The sequence below is a fragment of the Micropterus salmoides genome, unplaced genomic scaffold (genome assembly GCF_014851395.1).
Source record: "Micropterus salmoides isolate LMB-PRFRI ecotype aquatic unplaced genomic scaffold, ASM1485139v1 Ms_hic_scaffold_12, whole genome shotgun sequence".
Lineage (NCBI taxonomy): Eukaryota > Metazoa > Chordata > Actinopteri > Centrarchiformes > Centrarchidae > Micropterus > Micropterus salmoides.
The window spans coordinates 22,977,871-22,999,758 of record NW_024040263.1 but is presented as its reverse complement, the minus strand read 5'-3'; the positions used below and the strand labels follow the sequence as shown (position 1 = coordinate 22,999,758).

General features: G+C 43.1%; 2 protein-coding genes across 4 annotated transcripts; both read left to right on the top strand.

The window, feature by feature from the left end:
• Positions 1–129: 129 nt before the first annotated feature.
• On the top strand, positions 130–13,757 carry samd1b (sterile alpha motif domain containing 1b). 3 transcript variants are annotated; one of them, XM_038714034.1, is made up of 7 exons: positions 130–2,040; positions 3,095–3,341; positions 3,747–3,877; positions 7,385–7,433; positions 7,544–7,661; positions 11,111–11,225; positions 11,352–13,757. In XM_038714034.1, the coding sequence occupies exons 1-7, from the start codon at positions 856–858 to the stop codon at positions 11,493–11,495; spliced, it is 1,989 nt and encodes a 662-aa protein (XP_038569962.1). In that variant the 5' UTR covers positions 130–855; the 3' UTR covers positions 11,496–13,757. The 3 variants fall into 3 exon arrangements, with proteins under 3 accessions (XP_038569962.1, XP_038569961.1, XP_038569963.1); XM_038714033.1 differs by having other exon boundaries at positions 3,095–3,353; XM_038714035.1 differs by lacking the exon at positions 11,352–13,757 and adding an exon at positions 7,779–7,825 and having other exon boundaries at positions 3,095–3,353.
• A 543-nt stretch (positions 13,758–14,300) lies between these two features.
• zgc:136908 lies at positions 14,301–21,385 on the top strand. The gene is made up of 18 exons (XM_038714032.1): positions 14,301–14,646; positions 14,979–15,090; positions 15,164–15,336; positions 15,439–15,581; positions 15,801–15,931; positions 16,505–16,636; positions 16,722–16,824; positions 16,983–17,116; positions 17,202–17,337; positions 17,492–17,604; positions 18,278–18,442; positions 18,564–18,686; positions 18,787–18,999; positions 19,120–19,298; positions 19,415–19,544; positions 20,011–20,169; positions 20,654–20,805; positions 20,896–21,385. The coding sequence occupies exons 1-18, from the start codon at positions 14,624–14,626 to the stop codon at positions 20,990–20,992; spliced, it is 2,418 nt and encodes an 805-aa protein (XP_038569960.1). The 5' UTR covers positions 14,301–14,623; the 3' UTR covers positions 20,993–21,385.
• Positions 21,386–21,888: the final 503 nt, after the last annotated feature.

The following is a 21,888-nucleotide window of genomic DNA, read 5'->3' as shown; positions in this document are numbered from 1 at the left end:
CAGTAATACAACTTCCTCTCGATGCAGGCACAATGCTGGTACATACTGTCGCACTTTTTAGGGAAATGAGACCCCAATGTAAACCATACCCCCCACACACACACAGACAGACACGCATACACACACACTGCAAAGGGAAGCGTCTAAAGTCACGAGAGCAGTGACATAAAAACACGAAGTGTAATATTTTGCAACATGAGTATCATTCCAATAAAGTTTTACTTGTAAAATTCTACTGGACGTGTGTGTGTGTGTGTGCTTCCTGGATGAGTTTAGTTGACAGTTCAGCTACAGAAAGTTTGGGAACGAGTGAATTGTAGATGATGAGATATTTGAAATGTTCTCGGTGGTGGAGTGTTGAAGCCTAGAGGTCAGACCTCCATCACTGCCGCCTGGTGCGGAATGGAGTCGTCATCCTCCCATCTGTTGACCGGCCGGTTCCATTTGATTCGCCATAACGCTTTAAAACACGACATCTAAAAACTCAAACGCCTCCTTGCCTCGTTGTTCGGCCCGTGCTTTGGTCTTTCTTTGTGTTAACATCGGATATTACAAACTGTGCGTTGATCCGGACAAGACTGCGAACAAAGAACACAGCTCAGATGCGCTAAAAGCCAGCCAATTCCACCTTAAATGCCATTTGCGTCTGTGGTTGCGATCTAGGCGCCATCTTCGGTCCACCTTAAGCGCACAATGTGGCCAACGAACGCAAGCGTACCAGCCAGGCTTCCGTCCTCATTCTCCAGCCGGGGATCGCACTCTGGCTTCCCAGCGTTGACACAGCGTCACTTGTGAAACAACAGAGGGGGGAAAAGACGCACTCGGGCCAAACCCCATCCGCACCAGCAGGAGAAGATGTCCGAGCCCAATAAGTACCGGGAGTGGATCCTGGAAACAATCGACTCTCTCCGCTCCAGGAAAGCCCGTCCGGATCTGGAGAGGATTTGTCGAATGGTCCGGAGACGACACGGGTCAGACCCGGACCGAACCAGGACAGAACTGGAAAAACTGATTCAAGAGCAGACGGTGCTCAAAGTTAGCTACAAGGGGTCCATCTCGTACCGAAACGCGGCGAAGGTGCAGAGGAAAAGCAGAAAGAAGAGTGAGTTCACGGCTGCTGCTGCTGCTGCTGTCAGCAGCGGCGCGGAGGCAGCGAGGGAGCGGACCAAACACGACCATCTGAACAACAACGGCGACAGTGCGCACAGCTTCAGCGACCAGGAGGAGGGAGAGGAGGACTCGGAGCCCAGCCCAGATCCCCACACCCAAACATCAGCCAGCACCAGCGACAAGAAGCTAAAGCCTGCCTCCAGCCCCAGTAGCGGAAACGGGTGTCTCAGCTGTGGCGCAACAACGGGCTGCGATGTCGGGAGCGGCTGTACTGAGGAGAAAGCAAGTGCACCGAGCGGCAAGGGATTAGGACAGCAGGGAGCGGGGCACTGCCCGCCGCCCGGTGTCGGCCAAAGAACAAGCGCACACGACGGCGGTGATGCCAGCAGGATAACACCGAGCAAAGCCGATGCAGTTCGCGGAGGGAAAGAGCCGGGTTTGCCCGGGGCTGACAACCTGAACAAAACTTGCTCAGGGAGTGTCAGAAACCTCCCTCAACAACAGAGACAGAAGCAGGCTGTGCCCCTCAAGCCCAAACTTCGAGTCGGAGGAGGGGGCTCCAAAACAGCGGGGAACCACGCCAACTCCGACCTGGGCGACAGAGTGGTGGCTTCTGTTCGCAGCCTGTCCGAGAGGAGCCTCCGTGGGGGCTCCGCCGCCGCGACCAGAGGCCACATGAAGCCGCTCGGGCTGAAGGAGATTTTGGGCTATCTGAGCAGCCAGGACCGGCTGTCGGAGGAGAAGCTGACCCGAGGCAAAGTCAAAGTGGTCATGGAGAGAGAGGTGGCGAGGGGAAGGCTGCGCAGGACCCGCTGCGGGAACATTACTCTTCCTCTGAGGGGGATGGTGGTGGAGGAGCCGATGCCGAAGAATGCGTCCGCTGACAGACTTGTGAAGAGCGCACTGCAGGACAAGCACGCTGGCAAAAAGGTGAGCACTGCTAACTTAATATTGCCAACACGTCCCGTTTGTACCGGACCCGCTGCACACCGCTGGCATGATGGCTTTCTGATAAATTAATGATCACCGATTAAAACCGCACACACTGCATGGCAGCACGCGCTCAGCTCAGCTTCTCTCGCCAATAGGTTTGTTTCCATGTTTTAAATTAATAAAGTGATTGATGAGATTCCCCACATTTTGGCGGAAGAATTGTTGTGTCACTAATTCAGCGGGATGCGACCCTGCCTGTGCTGCGTTTGTCCTCTGTAGCCTCGGTAAAATGTGTGTCTGTGTGTGTTTAGCTCGGCTTCCTGCACAAAACGTGCGGGTGACATACAGGAGCTGACATCTCCGGACCGGCTTCCCCGTGCGCACCATTAAGAGCGTCTGTGCACAGTTTCTGGTTCCGTCGCCACCACACTCGGGCTCATTAACATTTCATTTCGCTCTTAGGAACTTTCGCTGTGCGGTACGGAACGCGGAGTGTCTGGGCCTGCCGCACAGTAGGCGGTGTCTCTAAACTTGAGACGTGCCGCTGCCGCTCTCCTGCGCGCGCTGCTCCGTCGCGCAGGCCGGGCTGCCGAGCATCACGTTTGTTCATATAGCCTATTACAAAGTGTGTATGTGGCGCGCGTTTCTAACCCCGCAGTTTTGTTTTCCTCACTATCCCCGCATCCGTGCTTCATTAAATCCTTTGTATCACAGCGCACTCTCCTCCCTCTCGTCCTCCACCGTGGGTGCAGACTTGAGTAGGCTACAGTAGGCGGTTATCGTTATTTCTGGTGTGTGTGTGTGTGTGTGTGTGTGTGTGTGTGTGTCCAAGTGGGAGGTGTGTTTTTTATACTCTTTCCGCCCCGAAGAAGCGCAGCAGACCTAATGTGCTGAAATCAGGTACAATGAGCCAAGCCTGCAGCGAGAACTTCAAGTCAAACTCAGGTGTTGCCCTCCCATCGCAGAGGACGTGCCTTATCTCTCCTTTACGCCCCCGTTTAATGGTGACATTTTATTAAATAGCCTACAACTTTATATATTGTCATTGCAGCCGCCGTCCCCCTCTGTCCAGGAGAATGAGCCAATGGAAGCAGCCAGTGGTGAAGAAGAGCAACGGGAAGAGAATGAGGAAGAGGAGGAGGAGGATCATCCCCAGAGCTCTGATGAGGAGGGAGGACTATCCCCGGTAACCATGACAACCGAACCAGAGCTCATTGAGAAAACCACAGAAGATGCTGAGATCCAGACAGTATCAAAGCAGCAGAGCCCCCCGCAGCAGCAGCAGCACGATGGCAAAGGTGTGCCTACATGTATGTGCGTCGGCTCTAATCATCACTGCTAGTAACCTTCCTCTGCTAAGCATAAACGTCTGCTTCACCTGGTTATTTTAATTTTGTTTTTCTAATTTTAAATCGATTTCTGACTTTAAGTTTTTACTTTTGTAACTTTTTGATAACTAATATTTAAAAAATCTCCATATTTATTTGTAGTAAATAAATATTACTGTCATTTCTGTTTTATTTTGCACTTTTTTGTAACTCAGTTTTAAAAAAATTACTGTATAAATACAAAAAGCGCGATTCCTATTAACCATGCACTGTGACTACTACTACTATAATAATAATAATAATTTTAACAGTAAATACTAGTTTTATTTTTGTCTCATCCCTCTTTTCATCTGGGTTGGGCTGCTGGTCTCTCAGGGATGTCCGGGTCTGACCCCCTTACCAGGACGCCTTGCCCACCTGTTCAGGGAGCTTCCCTGTCACAATGTGACAGTGCACACTTGGAGGAGATAGCTGTCGCCCCTGATCAGCAGCATATGGAGGCACAAGTGAGTGCAAGCATGTGCATCTGTCCTGTTTTATTGTTGGATGATGGTAAATCCCCCAATATATTCTTAAAACATGTCCCACATCCCAATTCATTACAATGGTTGATACAGAGATCCTTTACCTTATTAAAAGTATTAATAGCAGAGTGTAAAAATACTCCATTACAAGTAAAAGTCCTACAATCAAAACGTTCCTAAAGTAAAAGTATTTTCAATCAAATGTACCTCAGTATTAAAAGTAAAAATATATATATTATATTATAAATTGGGCCTACTATATTATTGGACTATTATTACTGATGCATTAACATGTAAGGGTAATTTTAATGTCCAGGCAGTGCTGATCTTAAGTACTTTATTTAATTGGAATGAATCAATAACAATATAAAGAACTACTTAACTTAAAGGTAAATACTTATTTTCTGTACTAAATACATTAAGTAACATTTTAAAGGTGATTGAAAGTGAATGTGGAGAAACATATTTGGTTTAATGTCATGAATTTTCAAGTTCTTCTATTATAGGTTTTCAGTACATCATTAAATTTTCAGTAGAGCCCGAACGATATGGGATTTTTTTTACACTGATAACGATTTTGATATTTGAGGATTTTAAAATCTGATACAGTATTTCGATATATCAGCCGATATTCTTTTTTCCCTTCAGAAACATACAATATAAACAAAGATTATTCCTAGCATTTGTTATGTGTAATTATGAGAACTCACCAAGATAACATGAAATAATGCAGTTTATTTTTTTTTTATTGTTATAAATAGTACTTCTGAAAAAAACACAGCTGATTTCCGAGTTGCATGGTGGATTTGTGGCGTTCCAAACACGTGTTGCCAACTTGGGAGCTGCAGCATGCCTTTTGGTGGACAGACTATGCAATGACAACACTCTCTCTCCATTTCTTTTTTAATGGTCTTTTGTCGGCTGTTCAAACATCAATACATATTTATCTGCAACCAGCTCATATCCACCAATAATAACGGCACGCCTGTTAATGGTTGGACTTTTTTCAGTCCATATTTTCTGCACACTTGTTGTGGCTTTAATGTGTCAGGGGGTTCACCATGTGGTGAGAGCAAACATACACACCATGCCTGAACCGCATTCGAAACTGAACCTATAGGTAGTGCTGTGCAATTGATCAAATTTTAATCACGATTTCGACTTTGGCTACCAACGATTATAAAAACAAGTTAATCGAATTAAACGATAATTGTGACGCATGCTGTTTCGCAATGACACTCGTTTTGTCTTGTGTTATAAATCCAGCGCACCCTTTCCTACACAGTCACGCCCACTTAAAAGCCTAAACTCCCTCTCTGCAGCTGGGATGATTACGATGATGACAGGGTTATACATTAACTTTCTAGTCACCATTATTAGCTAAAGCATAGCCTATGGCTAATTTACACTGCATAAATTAGCCTAGCAGCTAGAGGACTATTCCTCTAGCTTATTCATAGCTTAACAATTAACATATTTATACTACTGAAGCAGTTATTGGAAGCCTTGCTTTATCTGGTCCGTGCTTACAATATTCACTCCATCCACGTCTTCTAACGTATTACCAGATTTTTACTTTTCTCACACTTGGCTTAAGTTACTGCATCTCCCAACAGAACACCACGGTTTTAATTTCAGAATTATATAACATAACGAGTTGTTGTCAACACACACACACACACACACACACACACACAAAGACAGACAGCATGTGTATGGTAGCCAGCCAATACCCAGACTGGCTTGAGTATGAGATACACAGTTTTTTTAAATTTTCTTTATTTTATTTGTCTTGGGATTCCACTTGCTGTATTTTTCCATGAATAAAAGAAAATCAATGTGAAATGGAATATTTATGCCATAATTAACATTTCATTACCACAAGAAGAAACATTTGAGATGGAAAATGAAAATGTCAGCTGCAAAAAAGGCATATTGAAATTGCATTGTATTTAAAAAGCTTCCATAGAGAAATTACTAGTTCTTATGATCAAGCAATTAACATAGTCTGTACACTCAGGGGAGGTGTAACATTGTTTACACCAGAGTTTACTTGCTAGCATTCTTTTTCTTCCTTGCCATTGTTGGTGCATTGCTACATCTCTTGGCACATTACTGCCGCCAACTGTTGATCAGTAAAATAGTGTGAAACCATCATCAGGCAAGATAAAAGGGACCCACTCTTTAAAATATCTATAGCTCTGCTAGGGGTCAGAAACTCGACAGAGTAGATTTTAATGAAAATAATTAAATAACAATAGAATAAATACATTGTTCTGTGAGATTTGTGATTGCTTATTTTCAAATATATCCCCAGCTCACGACATCCATTACATTTGTGGACTGTAAGCAGCAAGTTTGGATCATTTGCATCATGTGTTACGGTCTCCAGTCCAGGGTCCCAGAGATGGCACATGAAAAGGAAAAAATTAATGCTCCGTGAGCAAGTTTTGTTCAGGGTGTCAGTCCCGGGCAAACCCGGCTCTTTCCCTCCGCGAACTGCATCGGCTTTGCTCGGTGTTATCCTGCTGGCATCACCGCCGTCGTGTGCGTTTGTTCTTTGGCCGACACTGGGCGGCGGGCAGTGCCCCGCTCCCTGCTGTCCTAATCCCTTGCCGCTCGGTGCACTTGCTTTCTCCTCAGTAATTAATTAATTAAGATTGCTTATGTTTTTAACAAAATAATCAGGAGAAATCATTCCCTATTTTCTACCAAGTGGTCTGTATTTACTTTGCACACTGTGAATTTGCAGTGCATCTAATTCTGTCCATAGCATGTACACTACCTTTTGTTGTGACACAATACGATGCATCACCCTTGATACATGTGATATGACAATAAACCTGTCACTGATGGTGCAAAATGACCAATGACACACCGGTGTGTCCAAATTCTCCATTCACTTCTTACTATAGAGTCAATTATTGAGTGATTGTTGAGTGATTTAAAAATCTGGGTAAAAATTTTACTAGCTGGTACCAGTAGTATAAATATATATTAAAAAAATATTTCTCTTGTCTGCACTTTTTACTAGTGCTACATATTGTAGATAACCTAAATTGTACAACCTTGGATCATGGCAGTGTAGCGTTTCACTGCACATTGTACAAGTGTAACGACGTGTGTGACGAAAAAAGATTGACTCTCTCTTCAGAAAGAAAAGTAAAAACCCAAACCAGATGAAAGAGAATGGAAAGTGGGGGTGACTCATCAGCTTTGTCTCCCCCACCAGTGTACTTCCTACCCTGCACATCATCATTTACACTTCCACAGCAGATGGTCATGTTGCACTTTTGTCATGGTGCATCTTATCGCTGCCAGTTCATTTAATCCTTGAGTTTAGGTGGAGGTCGTATAACTCTTTCAACATAGTTTTTCCTCTGACACTGTCTCTAGTGCCTCTGACTTGTTCCAGGGAGCAGATATTGCCCCTTTGTCATGCTCATTTGTTTGCATCTTTGTTTGACGCCCTCTCTTCTCTCCACACAGAATCAGATGCAGCACGACAGAATCAACCATACCTCCTCAGGCTTTAACAGTGAGTTCTGCTTCACAGATCTCAAAATGTGTGTGTATTTGTGTATGTTGGTGTTTGGTGGTTATCAGTGATGTCTGGCAATCAGACTGTGCTTAATTTTTCCCTCATAGGCCCAGAGTCTAAGACAGAGATTGGCGTGTCATCCTGCCTGCTCACACCCACTGCCTCTCCGAGAGACTCCGGCATGTCTGAGGAACGAGGGATAAACGGAGGAGTTAGCATTGAAGGGTGAGTACAGCAGAGACACTGGAGACACTGAAGTTACAGATTTATTGGTTTGCTGATGTCTGTTCCCCCTTGCTTGATTATTTGCATATGTTACAAAGTCCAATTTCCGTCCTGTAGATCCAACTTTTTTAGCACAATGAGCCCGGATGAAGACAAAGCATGGAGTAAGGAGGCACCACTGGGTGGTTTTTCAGTGTGAAGCAGATGCATGTATTTATACAGGCATTTAAGTTAGCCTGTAATGCTAACTCTGTGCTAGATAATACAGTCCCCTCCAAAAGTATTGGAACGGTAAGGCAAATTCCTTTGTTTTGGGTTTAAGATCAAAAGATGAATATGAGACAAGAGTTCAGAATTTCAGCTTTCATTTCATGGTATTCACATCTAGATGTGTTAAACAACTCAGGACATATCACCCTTTGTTTGAACCCACCCATTTTTCAAGTGAGCAAAACTATTGGCGCATGTGACTGACAGATGTTTCTTGTTGCCCAGATGTTGCCTTTTAGGTTGATTGTCCAAACATTAAATAGCTCTGCATGACTAGTCTAAGTTTTCATCCTTGGTTCAAACCTATAAAGACTGCATTTCCTGTTAAAGAGGATAAACCAACATGAAGACCAGAGAGCTGTCTATGGGAGAAAAGCAAGCCATTGTCAAGCTGAGAAAAGAAGGAAAATCATCCAGAGCCATTGGACAAACATTGGGCGTAGCAAGCACAACAATTTGGAAGTCCTGAAGAAGAAAGAAACTACTGGTGTACTGAGCAATAGACGTCGAACAGGTCGGCCAAGGAAACAATAATAGTTGATGACAGAAATATCATGAGAGCTGTGAAGAAACCCCCCAAAACATCAGTAAGTGACATCACCAATGACCTCCACAGTGCAGGGGTGAAGTATCACAATCCACTGTTCGAAGAAGACTCAGAGAGAAGAAATATAGAGGCCACACCACAAGATGCAATCCACTCATCAGCAGAAAGAATCAGAAGGCCAGATTGAAATTTGCAAAGAAGTACAGAGATTAGCCGCAAACGTTCTGGAACACAATCTTATGGACTGATGAGACCAAGATTAATCTCTACCAAAGTGATGGAAAGGCCAAAGTGTGAAGAAAGAAAGGAACTGCTTATGATCCATACAAGCTCATCTGTGAAGCATGGTGGAGGTAATGTCACGGCTTGTGCGTGCATGGCTGCTTCTGGAAAAGGCTCATTAATATTTATTGATGATGTAACTGATGATGGTAGCAGCAGAATGAATTCAGAAGTTTACATTTTGTCTGCCAATTTACAGAGAAATGCATTGAAACTAATCGGAAGGACGTATTTCATGCAGCAGGACAATGACCCAAAGCACACTGCCAACAAAACAAAGGACTTCATCAGGAGAAAAAAGTGCAAGGTTTTAGACTGGCTAAGTCAATCACCTGACCTTAACCCAATAGAGCATGAATTTCACCTCCTTAAGAGGAGTTTGGTCATGTCTAATACAAACGGTGATATGTCCTAAGTTGTTTAACACATCTAGATGTGAATACCAGGAAATGAGGGCTGAAATTCTGAACTCTTGTCTCATACTCATCTTTTGATCTTAAACCCAAATGTCTTCAGTGAACAACAAAAACAAAGGAATTTGCCATACCGCTCCAATACTTTTGGAGGGGACTGTAAATCACAAATCAATGTTTTTATTGGTTGGTGGTGAGAGAAGAATATTATTAAATGCATGATGAACATGCTGAATAATAAGTTGAAAACACATAGCAAACAATACATTTTAATTGTTTATTTTTGCAACTCTTAACAATCAGAAACGAAAAAATTGTACACTTAATTGATTAATGGGGCGGGGGGGGGGGGGGGGGGGGCAGATTTAGACAGTATCAGTTAGCATGAGCAACGTGGCAACACAGACACAGAAACAAACATCTTTTATTAATTTAGCTTAACAAGGCTGCAACTTTAGCTGGCTAACTAACTAGGCTGGATTGAGAGCTTGGTTTTTTATAATGTTATATATGTATTAACGGCAGTGTTACCTCTGCGGTGTTTTTATTTTTGTTCCTCAGAGAAAGACACAACTCCATAAACATCAAAAAGGCAAATGGACTTTCTCTGTGGCCGCTCAAGCCAACAAGAGCTAGCAAATTTTCTAACATGGACTCACTTCACTTTGATACTGAGTAATAAGCTCACAGGCCGGCAGAGATAGCTAACATTAGCCTTGTTAAGCTAAGCCTTAAAGGCATGTAGAAAGAGATCTGGATGCAGCGTCAGAGGCAGGGACCCATTGATTCCCATAAAAATTGCAAAGTGATGCATGAAGCCAAGAAAGTTTGACTTCCAGGTATAAAATTACCCCAGCATTTCCTTAAACCCCGCCTCCCAAATAGTTGGTCAGGCTCGCTAAGTCTGGATTTGGCTGTAAGGGAATTTTACAACTTTTCAGACATTATGATTTAAATAAGGGCTATTTATGTGTTCGTACTGGGATGTTGATGTACCAATGTCAGTGTACAGTGTATTTACAGTAGAAGCCTCTAGTTGGTTGATTCAGAATTAATTTAGCATTGTTGATCAAATTAACAGGAATTTAATTCTCAGAATATGGTAGCAGTTGTTGAGCTTGCTAGCTTAGGAGGAAGGGACCTGAAAGGTGAGAGAGCAGTGAGAGGGCAGTGACAACACACCTGTCATGAAAAGTGACATTATGAAATAAAAGCTGAGATGAAATTTCAAGACTTTTGAAAAAGGGCATTTTGAAATGTATGTTCCGGATCATCTTAAATTTGGGGGACTATGTATGAAAAAGGGACCTACACTGTTCACATAATATGGACGAGGTTAACTTCCATCTCTATAAATCACCATCAAGCACTGAGTGTTTTCTCCATATCTTGCTGTCCAAAATAACCCTTTCCCTTTTCTTGTTTAGCTCATTTTAGCTCGATCCACACCAACTCCTGAGGGAGATATTTCGTTCTCTCTTTAGCTGCTAAATTCTCCATATGTTCACCAGCTAGCTCGTTCAGTCTGCCGTTTGGTACTGAGCAGGTAGAGGTTGGAGGTATTTCGCTGAAAACAGCTGCCTGCTATAGCTAAAACAACGCTATGAGAGCAGTGAGAGTGAACCAGAACAGTAAAGTTGCAAGCAGGACAGCTAAACATGAGCTGAAGGTCACAAGAAAGCTCTGTTAAGTCGAGGAACTGCAGATTCAGGTGTAGGTTTATCACTACGAGCAATTTCTTTCACACTGTTATTTGATACATTCTTTAAAAAAAAGTGAAACATAGGAAATAAATAACCATTAAATAAAACCACAGAAAAAAAACACCACAAATCTACATTCTTTAAACTGTTAACTCTGTCAGCTCTGACAAAACTGTACAAGTATACAGCAGGTGTTCTAATGAGCCGATGGGCCAACCGCCCTCATCTCTCTAGGTTTATGAAGTCTGAGGGGGCCATTGGGAACCCAGTCGACTGGACTGTGTCTGATGTGGTCAGTTATTTCACAGCAGCAGGTTTCCCCGAGCAGGCTACTGCCTTCAGGACCCAGGTGAGCCTGTAATCTCCTTTAACAACCACTAGAGGCCACCAGAGACAGGATTAATGGCTGCACTTGTAACATTTGACAGTTGTAACCTACATCTACCTACCCCCACGGCTTTGCTCTCTTCATTAGGAAATCGATGGCAAGTCTCTTCTCCTCATGCAGCGAAACGATGTTTTGACTGGCCTGTCAATCAAACTCGGCCCCGCCCTCAAGATCTATGAGCGTCATGTAAAGGTTCTGCAGAAAACGCACTTTGAGGATGAGGACTGCTAACAACAAACACATGAAATACACACAAAGACTGTTATGTTTGTATTTACATATAGCTAAAGTAATTCTATAAAAATGTATGCATGATATACACTTTTCATCTTATGTCAAACACACAAACACACAAACACACACACACACACACACACACACACACACACACACACACACCTCTGTTTCTCTTCCACATGGCCCTCTATGGCTGGTCCAGAAAGGACACGCAGATATGAGACTGGATTTCCTGGACAACAATGGTTTTCTACCAAAGAGAGCACAAATGTTGGAGGGAGAAAGTAGACTCATAACATTTTAAGCAGAGGTTTAAAAAAAAAAAGAAAAAAAGAAAGAAAGCACTTTGCAATTTCTCAATTAAACTGTGCAAGATGTTTTGTTTTTTAGCTATTTTTTTTTTGCGCTGACCTTTTTGCACATTTTGAAAGTGTATTCTGTGTGGATGTAAATTTGGGTTGGATTTTGAGGCCGTGATGCAAGCGTTTCTCAGTTGTGGGTGTGTGTTTGTCATGTCATGTGCGTGTACAGTACTGTATGTGTGTGAAGGCTTGACAGAGCATGTTGGATTGAACAGAAACAAATTAGGAGTTGACCAGATTAAATACATTCCCAGGAGCGGGAGTTGATGTTTGGGATACTGACCCATCATAGTCGTCCTATAGGTCTAAATAACATCTGGGTTTGAGACAGCGTGCAAATGGTCTTTAGTCAAAGCAATAAGCTGATTATTCCCCCCTAGATGATCGAGAGGGATCTTGTCAGCTCTTAGATCTGCAGGTGGTTGACTTTGTGTAGCTTAATGTTTCAGATGAAAATCCATGACGTAGACTTGTTCATAATGTTTTGAAACAGCATCACCACATCAGGTGCCGGTTTCACAAAGCTAGATCTAACTAGTCAGACTTCAGATAAACAAAACTCTCAAGTTCTTAAATAGGACTCATTTGCAATGAATTTTGGACAAATTAAGACCTTTTTTCATACTAAAAAAACATGGCTGACTCATGCTCAGCTCCGTGCACTCCAGCAGAAAATGTTTTGTGGATGGATTCAGCATTTATAAGGTTATTTCTTTCTGGGGAAATTCAGCAAAGAGTGCAACTATACAACAATATCGATTAGAATAAAGACACATGTAGCAGAGCCGAGGTGCTGTGGTTTCTTCATATAGCAGGACTTCTGCTAACTCGTCAGTCAGACTCAGGATAGTTTATTTGGACAAATGAAAACGACTGACAATGTTTTCACTGCTGCATTTCTTAAAAGCTCCTTCCCTTATTATTACTCGCTCCACAACATAGTTAGCAAACCACAAATTATGAGCTATGTTTTCCTCTATATTTTTTGTCATTTGGTGCTATTGGTCAGCAGGTGTCACTGAATGTTGCCATGCAAACATGGCTTTTAGTTCAGAGTTTGTCCAGCCTTGTGGATGGGTGGCTAACGTTTTAGCCTATAAACGTTTAACTTGCATTAGACTAATCTGAGAGCAGAAGTAAGACCGGCCTATGCTACAGACCAGTGTGAAATATCTGCAGACATGCTGATCAAACGCTCCAGCTAACTGAACTGAAATCAGCACATCAATCAACTCTCAACTAGATGTAATAGAGTGAAATATTGTAAATATATTGAAAATAAGTCCATTTAATGCATCAGCCTCCGTTTGTAAATGATTGAAAAACAATTATCTAACTGACAGATGTTATCGCAGGGTAAAGCTGAGTCAATCAATCAACTAATCTCATACCACCAGCATTTTTTAACTGTTTGTACCAGTCAAACCTTAGAAACCAAATGCTGTTAAAGGATGACACATCTCACTCCCACCTCCACATTCCAGGTTTGGCATCTCCCTCTGTGCATGCATTATAAAAACTACTCTTTTGTATGTTCTGTTTTCAGCATTTTTGGTCTCATTTTGTGAATGTTTTTAGTCCCCTCTCCAGTCACTAATGTCCAAACCAACGCTTCTTTGTGCATTCAAAACTCCTGTACCTCTCTTCCCTCCGTTTCCCCTTCGCTTTCACTTTCTTTGCAACTATTTTCAGGTTCTTACAGTTAGTTGAAGGTGTATTTTGCGCTTGTTTGTTGCTACTGTTAGCATTCAGTTCATTTCATTTTCATTAATTGAATTTGTCGGAGAGGACAGCTGTGTTCAGTTTCTCGCAAAGGGGATGTACAGTGCGTCTATGCCTGTGTTGATAGGTTATTTGTTAAAGGGCAACTTTAGTAATAAAATTTTCAATTAAAACACCACAATGTGTCCATTCAGAGTGTGTGTTAACGCATGTTGCATGTTGTAAAAAGTATAAACAGTGTTCATGTGTGTTTTTGTTTATGTGTGGGCAGTGTGTGTTTGCATGCACCAGATGCAAATGTACATACCGTGTGTGTGTGTGTGAGGGAGGGAATACAACAAGGGAGCAGCTGGGTTACAACAGCAGCTCCCATCAGTCACAACGACAAGGAGTGGAAGGAAGAGAGACCATGCTGCGTGTCAGGAAAGGAAAGACTACTCTAATGAGACTGACTATAAGTCTGTTCTTTTCCAAAACAGGCTCTATACAGCATTTATTTTGACTCATATATATTTCATAGTAACATGGGAGGTGTCCTTCATGAGCAAAGCACTTGTGCCTGCATCAGCTGGACAGAAGCAGGGGGAGGAGGACATATCATGCTATATCTGTCCTGGGACACTCTCCAAGGTAAGTGCTTGGGATCTCTGCGTGTGTGCGAGTGTGTGAAAATGCGGGCGTGTGTGTGTGCACGATGGGGTTACAAATTAGACAGGGAAGCAGATGAGAATATTTATACCTCCACTGATAAACAGACTGGCTGCAGCTCCCACAAACATGGTGGTTCAAGGGAACAGAGGAAAAAGAAAAGACTGAGCTGCTCTGCTGGGAACGTCTGGCCTCCAGGAAGACGAAAACCACACAGATCAGATCAGGCAGAACCTGAAACCTTTGGCACTGATCACAGCAGAAATCAGAGCATACAAGATCGGCTCCTGACTAAACCACAGTAAACAACTGTAGACGACAGCGAGGGAGCAGATCCTGGTGTGAAAAATTGAGGATATCTGAAATCTGACAAGACAAAGGGGAGCAGTCATGCCAGGCTCAAGAGGAGCTGAGTGAGTGAAACAGTTTCATGTGTACTGTGTGTGTGTGTGTGTGTGTGTGTGTGTGTGTGTGTGTGTGTGTGTGTGTGTGTGTATATGCTTACTCATGATTTGAACATACTGTACAATATGTTATAGATATGGAGTATTGACATGTTCTATCCAGGATGCATGTTTGTTTCATAAAACTGGACACATTAATAAGATATTTTCACGTTTACAGACTCACTTAGTTGCTACGTGCAGGGCCAAAGAGAGTCTAAATACAGCTCAGTGTCACATGAGGAAATTAGAGCTCCAAGTGCAGAGTGGGAGAGAGTCATAGTGTGTCTCTTGTTTGGAAGCCCAAAGGGAGAAGACTTCTCCACCGCCATCCTCAAGCAGAAACACAGACCCAACAGACTCATTGTGGACGAAGCTCTCAATGAAGACAGCAGCATTGTCAGCCTGCCACAGGTCTGTGTACGGTGTAAATATGAATTCTAGTCATGTATGTAGTTCTTCTGAAATTTGCGTGTGTTTCCACTAGAATAAGATGGAGGAGCTGCAGCTCTTCCGGGGTGACACGGTGGTGTTGAAAGGGCGGAAGTGTCGCCAAACGGTGTGCATCGTCCTGACTGATGACACCTGTGGGGATGAACGAATCCGCGTGAATCGTGTGACGCGCAACAACCTACGCGTCCGGCTCGGTGACATCATCAGGTAGATCTCACACCTGTGTCTTTGTGTCACATGTGAGGTTTGAGAATATTCTATGAAATAATGAGCAAGAATTCACTAATTGCTGCTGATGTTTTATCACAGTATTCATGCCTGCCCTGACATCAAGTATGGGAAAAAGATCCATGTCCTCCCAATAGATGAAACCATTGAGGGCCTGACGGGAAACCTCTTTGAGGTTTTCCTCAAACCGTATTTTCTGGAGGCTTACCGGCCCGTACATAAAGGTACTGCAACACCTCTGCCACTGATCATACCCCAGTAAAACAGCTCTATTCAAAACACAATCCTGTAAAACCTCATCACCAAAGACGTTACTACCAGGTGACAACCTCTTTTTGTTCATATCTGCTTGTTTGTTAGATCATATCACCACCACAACAGCATCTAGAACACATTCAGATGCTCCTCTGTGTGGTAACTTTTTTTCTTATCTGTGTTGCCAGATGACATCTTCTTGGTGAGGGGGAGCATGCGGGCGGTGGAGTTCAAAGTGGTGGAGACTGACCCCAGCCCTCACTGCATTGTTGCCCCAGACACTGTCATCTACTGTGAGGGAGAACCCATCAAAAGAGAGGTCTGTGAGAGATTTATGAACCTCTGGACTGTTTAATGTCAAAAGACCACTTTAGTGAGATACTGAGCTCCTATCAGGAAGGAAGTCCTGATGCAACAAGATGCTACAAATGCATCATTAAAAATCTGTGTAATTATCACTTATTTCCTTATTTCCCAGCTCTATATACTAATAGTCTAAAATACACAATGAGTAGTTATCTAAATGCACTATTTTGGTGTAGAAGTGTGGAAGAAGTTACTGCAGGCTGCAACAAATTTGTGTCGATCCTCAAAGCTTTTCTAAGCATTATTAGTTTATTGATAATTTTCTAACCTGTTGTTTAATCCATTAAATAATCATCCACCACATTTTGCCCCCCCTCCAGCAATCACTCACTCCTCTCTTATCCATAGTACATTGCACTGCAGAACAACTCCTGTATAAAGTATCCATAAAGTCAGAATATCATCCAGTTTGAGGGATTTCATGGAACTTTGTAGTCATCGGGAACCAGGCCACTAAGTGTATACCACATTAATGACTAAGAATAAACTCGACCAGATCTGACTCTTGCATATTGACCTGTGACAGGACGAGGAGGAGAGCCTTAATGACATCGGCTACGACGACATCGGAGGCTGCCGGAAGCAGCTGGCCCAGATCAAAGAGATGGTGGAGCTTCCTCTCAGACACCCCGGGCTTTTCAAGACTATAGGAGTTAAGGTGCATACTCACACAAACCCTGACCCCAACCACTCATATCTCTGCATCCTTTGATCCTAACAACAGGCATTTATGACTCTCTCAGCCTCCCAGAGGTATCCTGCTGTACGGCCCTGCAGGCACAGGAAAGACCCTGGTGGCCCGGGCAGTAGCCAACGAAACTGGTGCCTTCTTCTTTCTCATTAATGGTGAGTCTTTTTGTTTTTGTTGTTGACACAGTGAGGCCATATGAGAGGAAGAAACCTAATCCTGCTCTTCACAATAGGCAAAGACATCTTTGGTGTTCTTATTTAGATGTCTGTGTAGGAAAACGTGTGTTTTACTTGCTCTGCATCATTCTCTGAAGGTCCTGAAATCATGAGCAAGCTGGCGGGAGAGTCAGAGAGCAACCTAAGAAAGGCATTTGAGGAGGCGGAGAAAAATGCTCCGGCCATCATCTTTATTGATGAGCTGGATGCCATCGCTCCCAAGAGAGAGAAGGTAAACATCAGAGAACAAGTAGCAAAATACCATTTTATGTATAAGGTCAGTGTAACTGTGTGTGTGTGTGTGTGTGTGTGTGTAGACACATGGTGAAGTGGAGAGGCGTATAGTCTCCCAGCTCCTGACCCTGATGGATGGTCTGAAGCAAAGAGCTCATGTGGTCGTCATGGCAGCCACAAACCGGCCAAACAGCGTGGACTCTGCTCTGAGACGCTTCGGTCAGGACAGCCGCACACACACACACACACACACACACACACACACACACACACACACACACACACTGTGTAAACAGATTTACATCCCCACAACAGTAGTATTACCCACACACAGGCATATACACACATTTACAAATATGGTGTCTCTCTCCAGGCAGGTTTGACCGGGAGATTGACATTGGAATCCCTGATTCGACCGGCAGACTGGAGATCCTGCAGATTCACACCAAAAACATGAAACTGGGTGACAACGTCGACCTGGAGAGGGTGAGAAAATGTAGCAGCCCGGAGCCGAGCCAACATAAAAACATATCTTCTAAATTCTCCAATAATTACAGCTAATACTTTTAGGTGATTGGCAAATGATTCATCTGCAACTATTTATATAATATCAACAACTGTCATTTTTCAAGCAGAAATGCCAGACATCCAGCTGAGGATTTGCCGCTTTTCTTTTGCTGTCTTATCTCTTATGATTTAGAATAACTTTGCCTAACTATCTTCGGTGAGATAAAAGGGCTGAGAGTGAATTTAAAATAAATTATTTGTTTCGCAGGAGATCCCTCTTAATTTAACATTTACGTAAAATTCCGCTGTGTTTGTATAACTTTTACGTCATGTAATTAGACAGTAAACTTTGTCATGTAAATTATTAACAGGTAAACTACAATGAGACTTGTGACTATTATAATCTGACCAATAAATATGTTCATTTTTGAGTGTTAACCTTCTAGTGATAACAGATTAAATTCAATTCAATTCACGCTCATGCTGGTGGAATTTGTTACCATTCCTGTGTTTAATTCACCAACATCATTCCCATCAAATATTGTCAGTTTCTCATTTCAGTGTTGTTGTTTAAAATAGGATCTATAAACTGAATTCTATCCCAATCTTGATTGCATGTGTGCTGTTTAATAAATGAATATTGATATTTCAGATCGCCACAGAGACCCACGGTCATGTAGGCGCCGACATAGCTGCTCTGTGCTCAGAAGCTGCTCTGCAAGCCATCCGCAAGAAGATGGTCCTCATAGACCTTGAGGATGAATCCATTGACGCTGACCTGCTCAACTCGCTGGCTGTCACCATGGATGACTTTGAAGTATGCACACACACACACACACACACACACACACACACACATACTGTGTATTAGCTCAGCACCACATATAAAATCTTCTTAATGCCAGAATAAATGAAGACAACACCATGTCCTTCCTCAGTGGGCGCTGAGTCAGAGCAACCCATCGGCTCTGAGAGAGACTATTGCAGAGGTGCCTCAGGTGAACTGGCAGGACATCGGAGGACTGGATGAGGTCAAGAGAGAACTGCAAGAGCTCATCCAGGTGGACGAAACACTCATACACTCACAGCGCCAGACTCTGCACACACCTACAAACACAAGTCCCATCAACAATCCATCTTTCTTCATCTCACTGTCCTCAGTACCCTGTGGAGTATCCGGACAAGTTCCTGAAGTTTGGCATGACTCCATCTCGTGGAGTATTGTTTTATGGTCCTCCAGGCTGTGGGAAAACTCTACTAGCCAAGGCCATCGCCAACGAGTGCCAAGCAAACTTTGTCTCCATCAAAGGACCTGAGATGCTCACCATGTGGTTTGGAGAATCAGAGGCCAATGTCAGAGACGTGTTTGATAAGGTGAGAGCAGAGGAAGGAAAGAAAAATGAACAACTGTGGGAGGATAGACATTTGGGATTTGTATCTCCTATGTTTCACATTGTAACCTTGCTGACCTCTCTGCCTCTTGTCCACACGCAGGCCAGACAGGCGGCCCCCTGTATCCTGTTTTTCGACGAGTTAGACTCCATTGCCAAATCCAGAGGAGGCGGAGGTGGGGATGCGGGTGGTGCAGCTGACAGAGTCATCAACCAGATACTCACAGAGATGGACGGCATGTCCGACAAAAAGAACGTTTTCATTATTGGTGCCACAAACAGGTGCACATGTGGAAATTTGTGTTATGATTGTGTTTTGAGAGGTCAGTACACTGGGTGTCAAGAGGAAAGTCATGTCAATGTTCATGTCACTTTCTTTACTCCTCTCGTCACACTAGACCAGACATCATAGATGCTGCCATCCTGCGGCCGGGCCGTTTGGACCAGCTCATCTACATCCCGCTCCCAGACAAACCATCTCGTAGAGCAATCCTAAACGCCAACCTACGCAAGTCCCCTGTGGCACGGGTAAGTGATACACACACACATTAATTTCCATGCGCAGTATCTTCTTCATGTCCACGAGAGAGAGAACAGAAAATCAAAAGTTAGTCTGTAGATGTATTTAAGTATCACTCAAGTACCCATTGTGAGGAATGTTCCTATTCAAGATGTTAAATTATCGTCGCATTAACCTGCTGAGAGATGATGCTTTGTAGTTGATCGAACTATATGCTGTTGGATAATTTAAACTCTGACAGCGCATCATATTTTATGAGCTTATTATACGTTTTGCAATAAATCCTTATGCTGCGAAGGAAATGGTAACTACATTAAGCAGATAAATGTAATTGAGTAAGAACTTAAACTCTCACTTAAGTCAAATAAAGTGCCTTTACCTAAGAACTGTAAAAATGCTCTTCGAGAATGATACTTACACAAAGTTCCTGCCTATTTCTCTCTTTTTGCTCCTCGCCGTCTCTCCTTCTTGTAGGACGTGGACCTTGAATACCTGTCTGGCATCACAGATGGTTTCTCTGGAGCTGACCTGACAGAGATCTGCCAGCGGGCTTGCAAGCTGGCTATCCGTGAGGCCATCGAGGCCGAGATCAAGGCTGAGCGTCAGAGGCAGAACAGACCAGGCATCCCCATGGTCAGACTGCTACATACCTCCTTATTTACACCACGCTATACTGTATTAAACAGGAGACTGATAATTATGTAATTATGTGTCTCCCCTCGCTAATTAATAACTGATAGTTCATTGACATAATGTATTCCCTACCCCCTTGCCCTAACTCAATTGTAACCTGAACCCTAAAACCAAGTCTTAACCCTCAGTTAAAAGGAGTTTCTACCTGTGGGGACTCCAATTTTTGTCCCCACAGTGACACGAGTGTGCATTCAAGTTAAGGACCCCACCGGGATATAAAAACATGAAACACACACATATCAGACATTCTCCACTCCTCAAAGCAGCACCAGGCTGTGTGTGCTTGGCGCAGAAAGAGACTGTGGAAGATAAAATTGTTCCCTAAAGGGCGGCTGTGTGTTTTGTAACTTTCAGCCTTTGGACTGGGAACACACACACATACGCATACATATGAATGGATAATGGCACTTTTCTCTCTCTGCAGGATGAGGACTTTGATCCAGTCCCAGAGATCAGGAAGGACCACTTTGAAGAGGCGATGCGATTTGCCCGTCGCTCTGTCAGTGACAACGACATCCGCAAATATGAAATGTTTTCTCAAACTCTGCAGCAGAGCCGAGGTTTTGGAAACTTTAGGTACACACGCAGTGTGCAAGTACAACAAAGCGTTTTCTTTGATTTCCTCAAGACGCAGTCAAGGCTCATTCCATTGTCTTCTCCACTTAGGTTCCCATCTGCTACTGGAACCCGGTCTGGAGGTCAGGAGTCAGGTTCTGGGTCAGGCCTGTACAGAGAGGAAGGCAATGATGATCTCTACCAGTGAGAAAAAACACTCTGCACAATGTTTTCCTCATGCTTGTCTTCCTCGGAGGAATGGAAACATAAGAATAATGGGAGTGCAAATGGGGAAGATGACAAAAAGGGGAAAACTTGGAGACATAATAGAAATAATAATTATAAAGAATCTTTTTTTAAAAGACGTCAAACAAGAAATCACATGAAAAATGTTTATCTCTGAAGGATGTCCTAAGGTTGAGTTTTTATGTAAAAACCACTGCACTTGTAAGACATAGTCACTGACATAAAAAATAGTTTTAACTATAATAACATCAGACTTTGAGTTTCCACTAATCTGTTTGCACTATGAAAAGTATGTTAATTTTGTGTATGTGTGAGTTTAAATGTGATAAATAAATTTATTTGTATGCCTCTTTGATCCCTCTTACAAGGTTTATACAGGAATACTGAATGCAGTATTTTACAGTTTAGAGTACTCTTAAATGATACTGGGGGACATGATGGTTTCCATTCAGCTGCTTCAGTTTCAGTGTCCTGGTATTGTGCACACCGGCTCAGTGTTATACTGTCATGGCTTACTGGGACACTTGAATAGAACGGAACCATGTTATTACTTTTCCTACTGTCATTAGTCAAAATGTCTGGCAAAAGGCCTATTTGATTGAACATAAATTTAAATGCATTGTTAATGCACAATACAAACTGAATAATTAAGGTGTCAAGACTAGATTTGACACAGGCTCCTCTTTAAGAGAGAGCCACAAGACTGAGCCACATTAAAGGGTCCTTTCACACATAGCGCACACGAATATACACACACACCGTGTCTACTAATGCACAGTCTCAATTTCAGGCCTTCAAATAATCAAAAAAGTTTATTTTTGAGAAATGTAAAGCCAATGCATTTTTCTGGAAATGTCC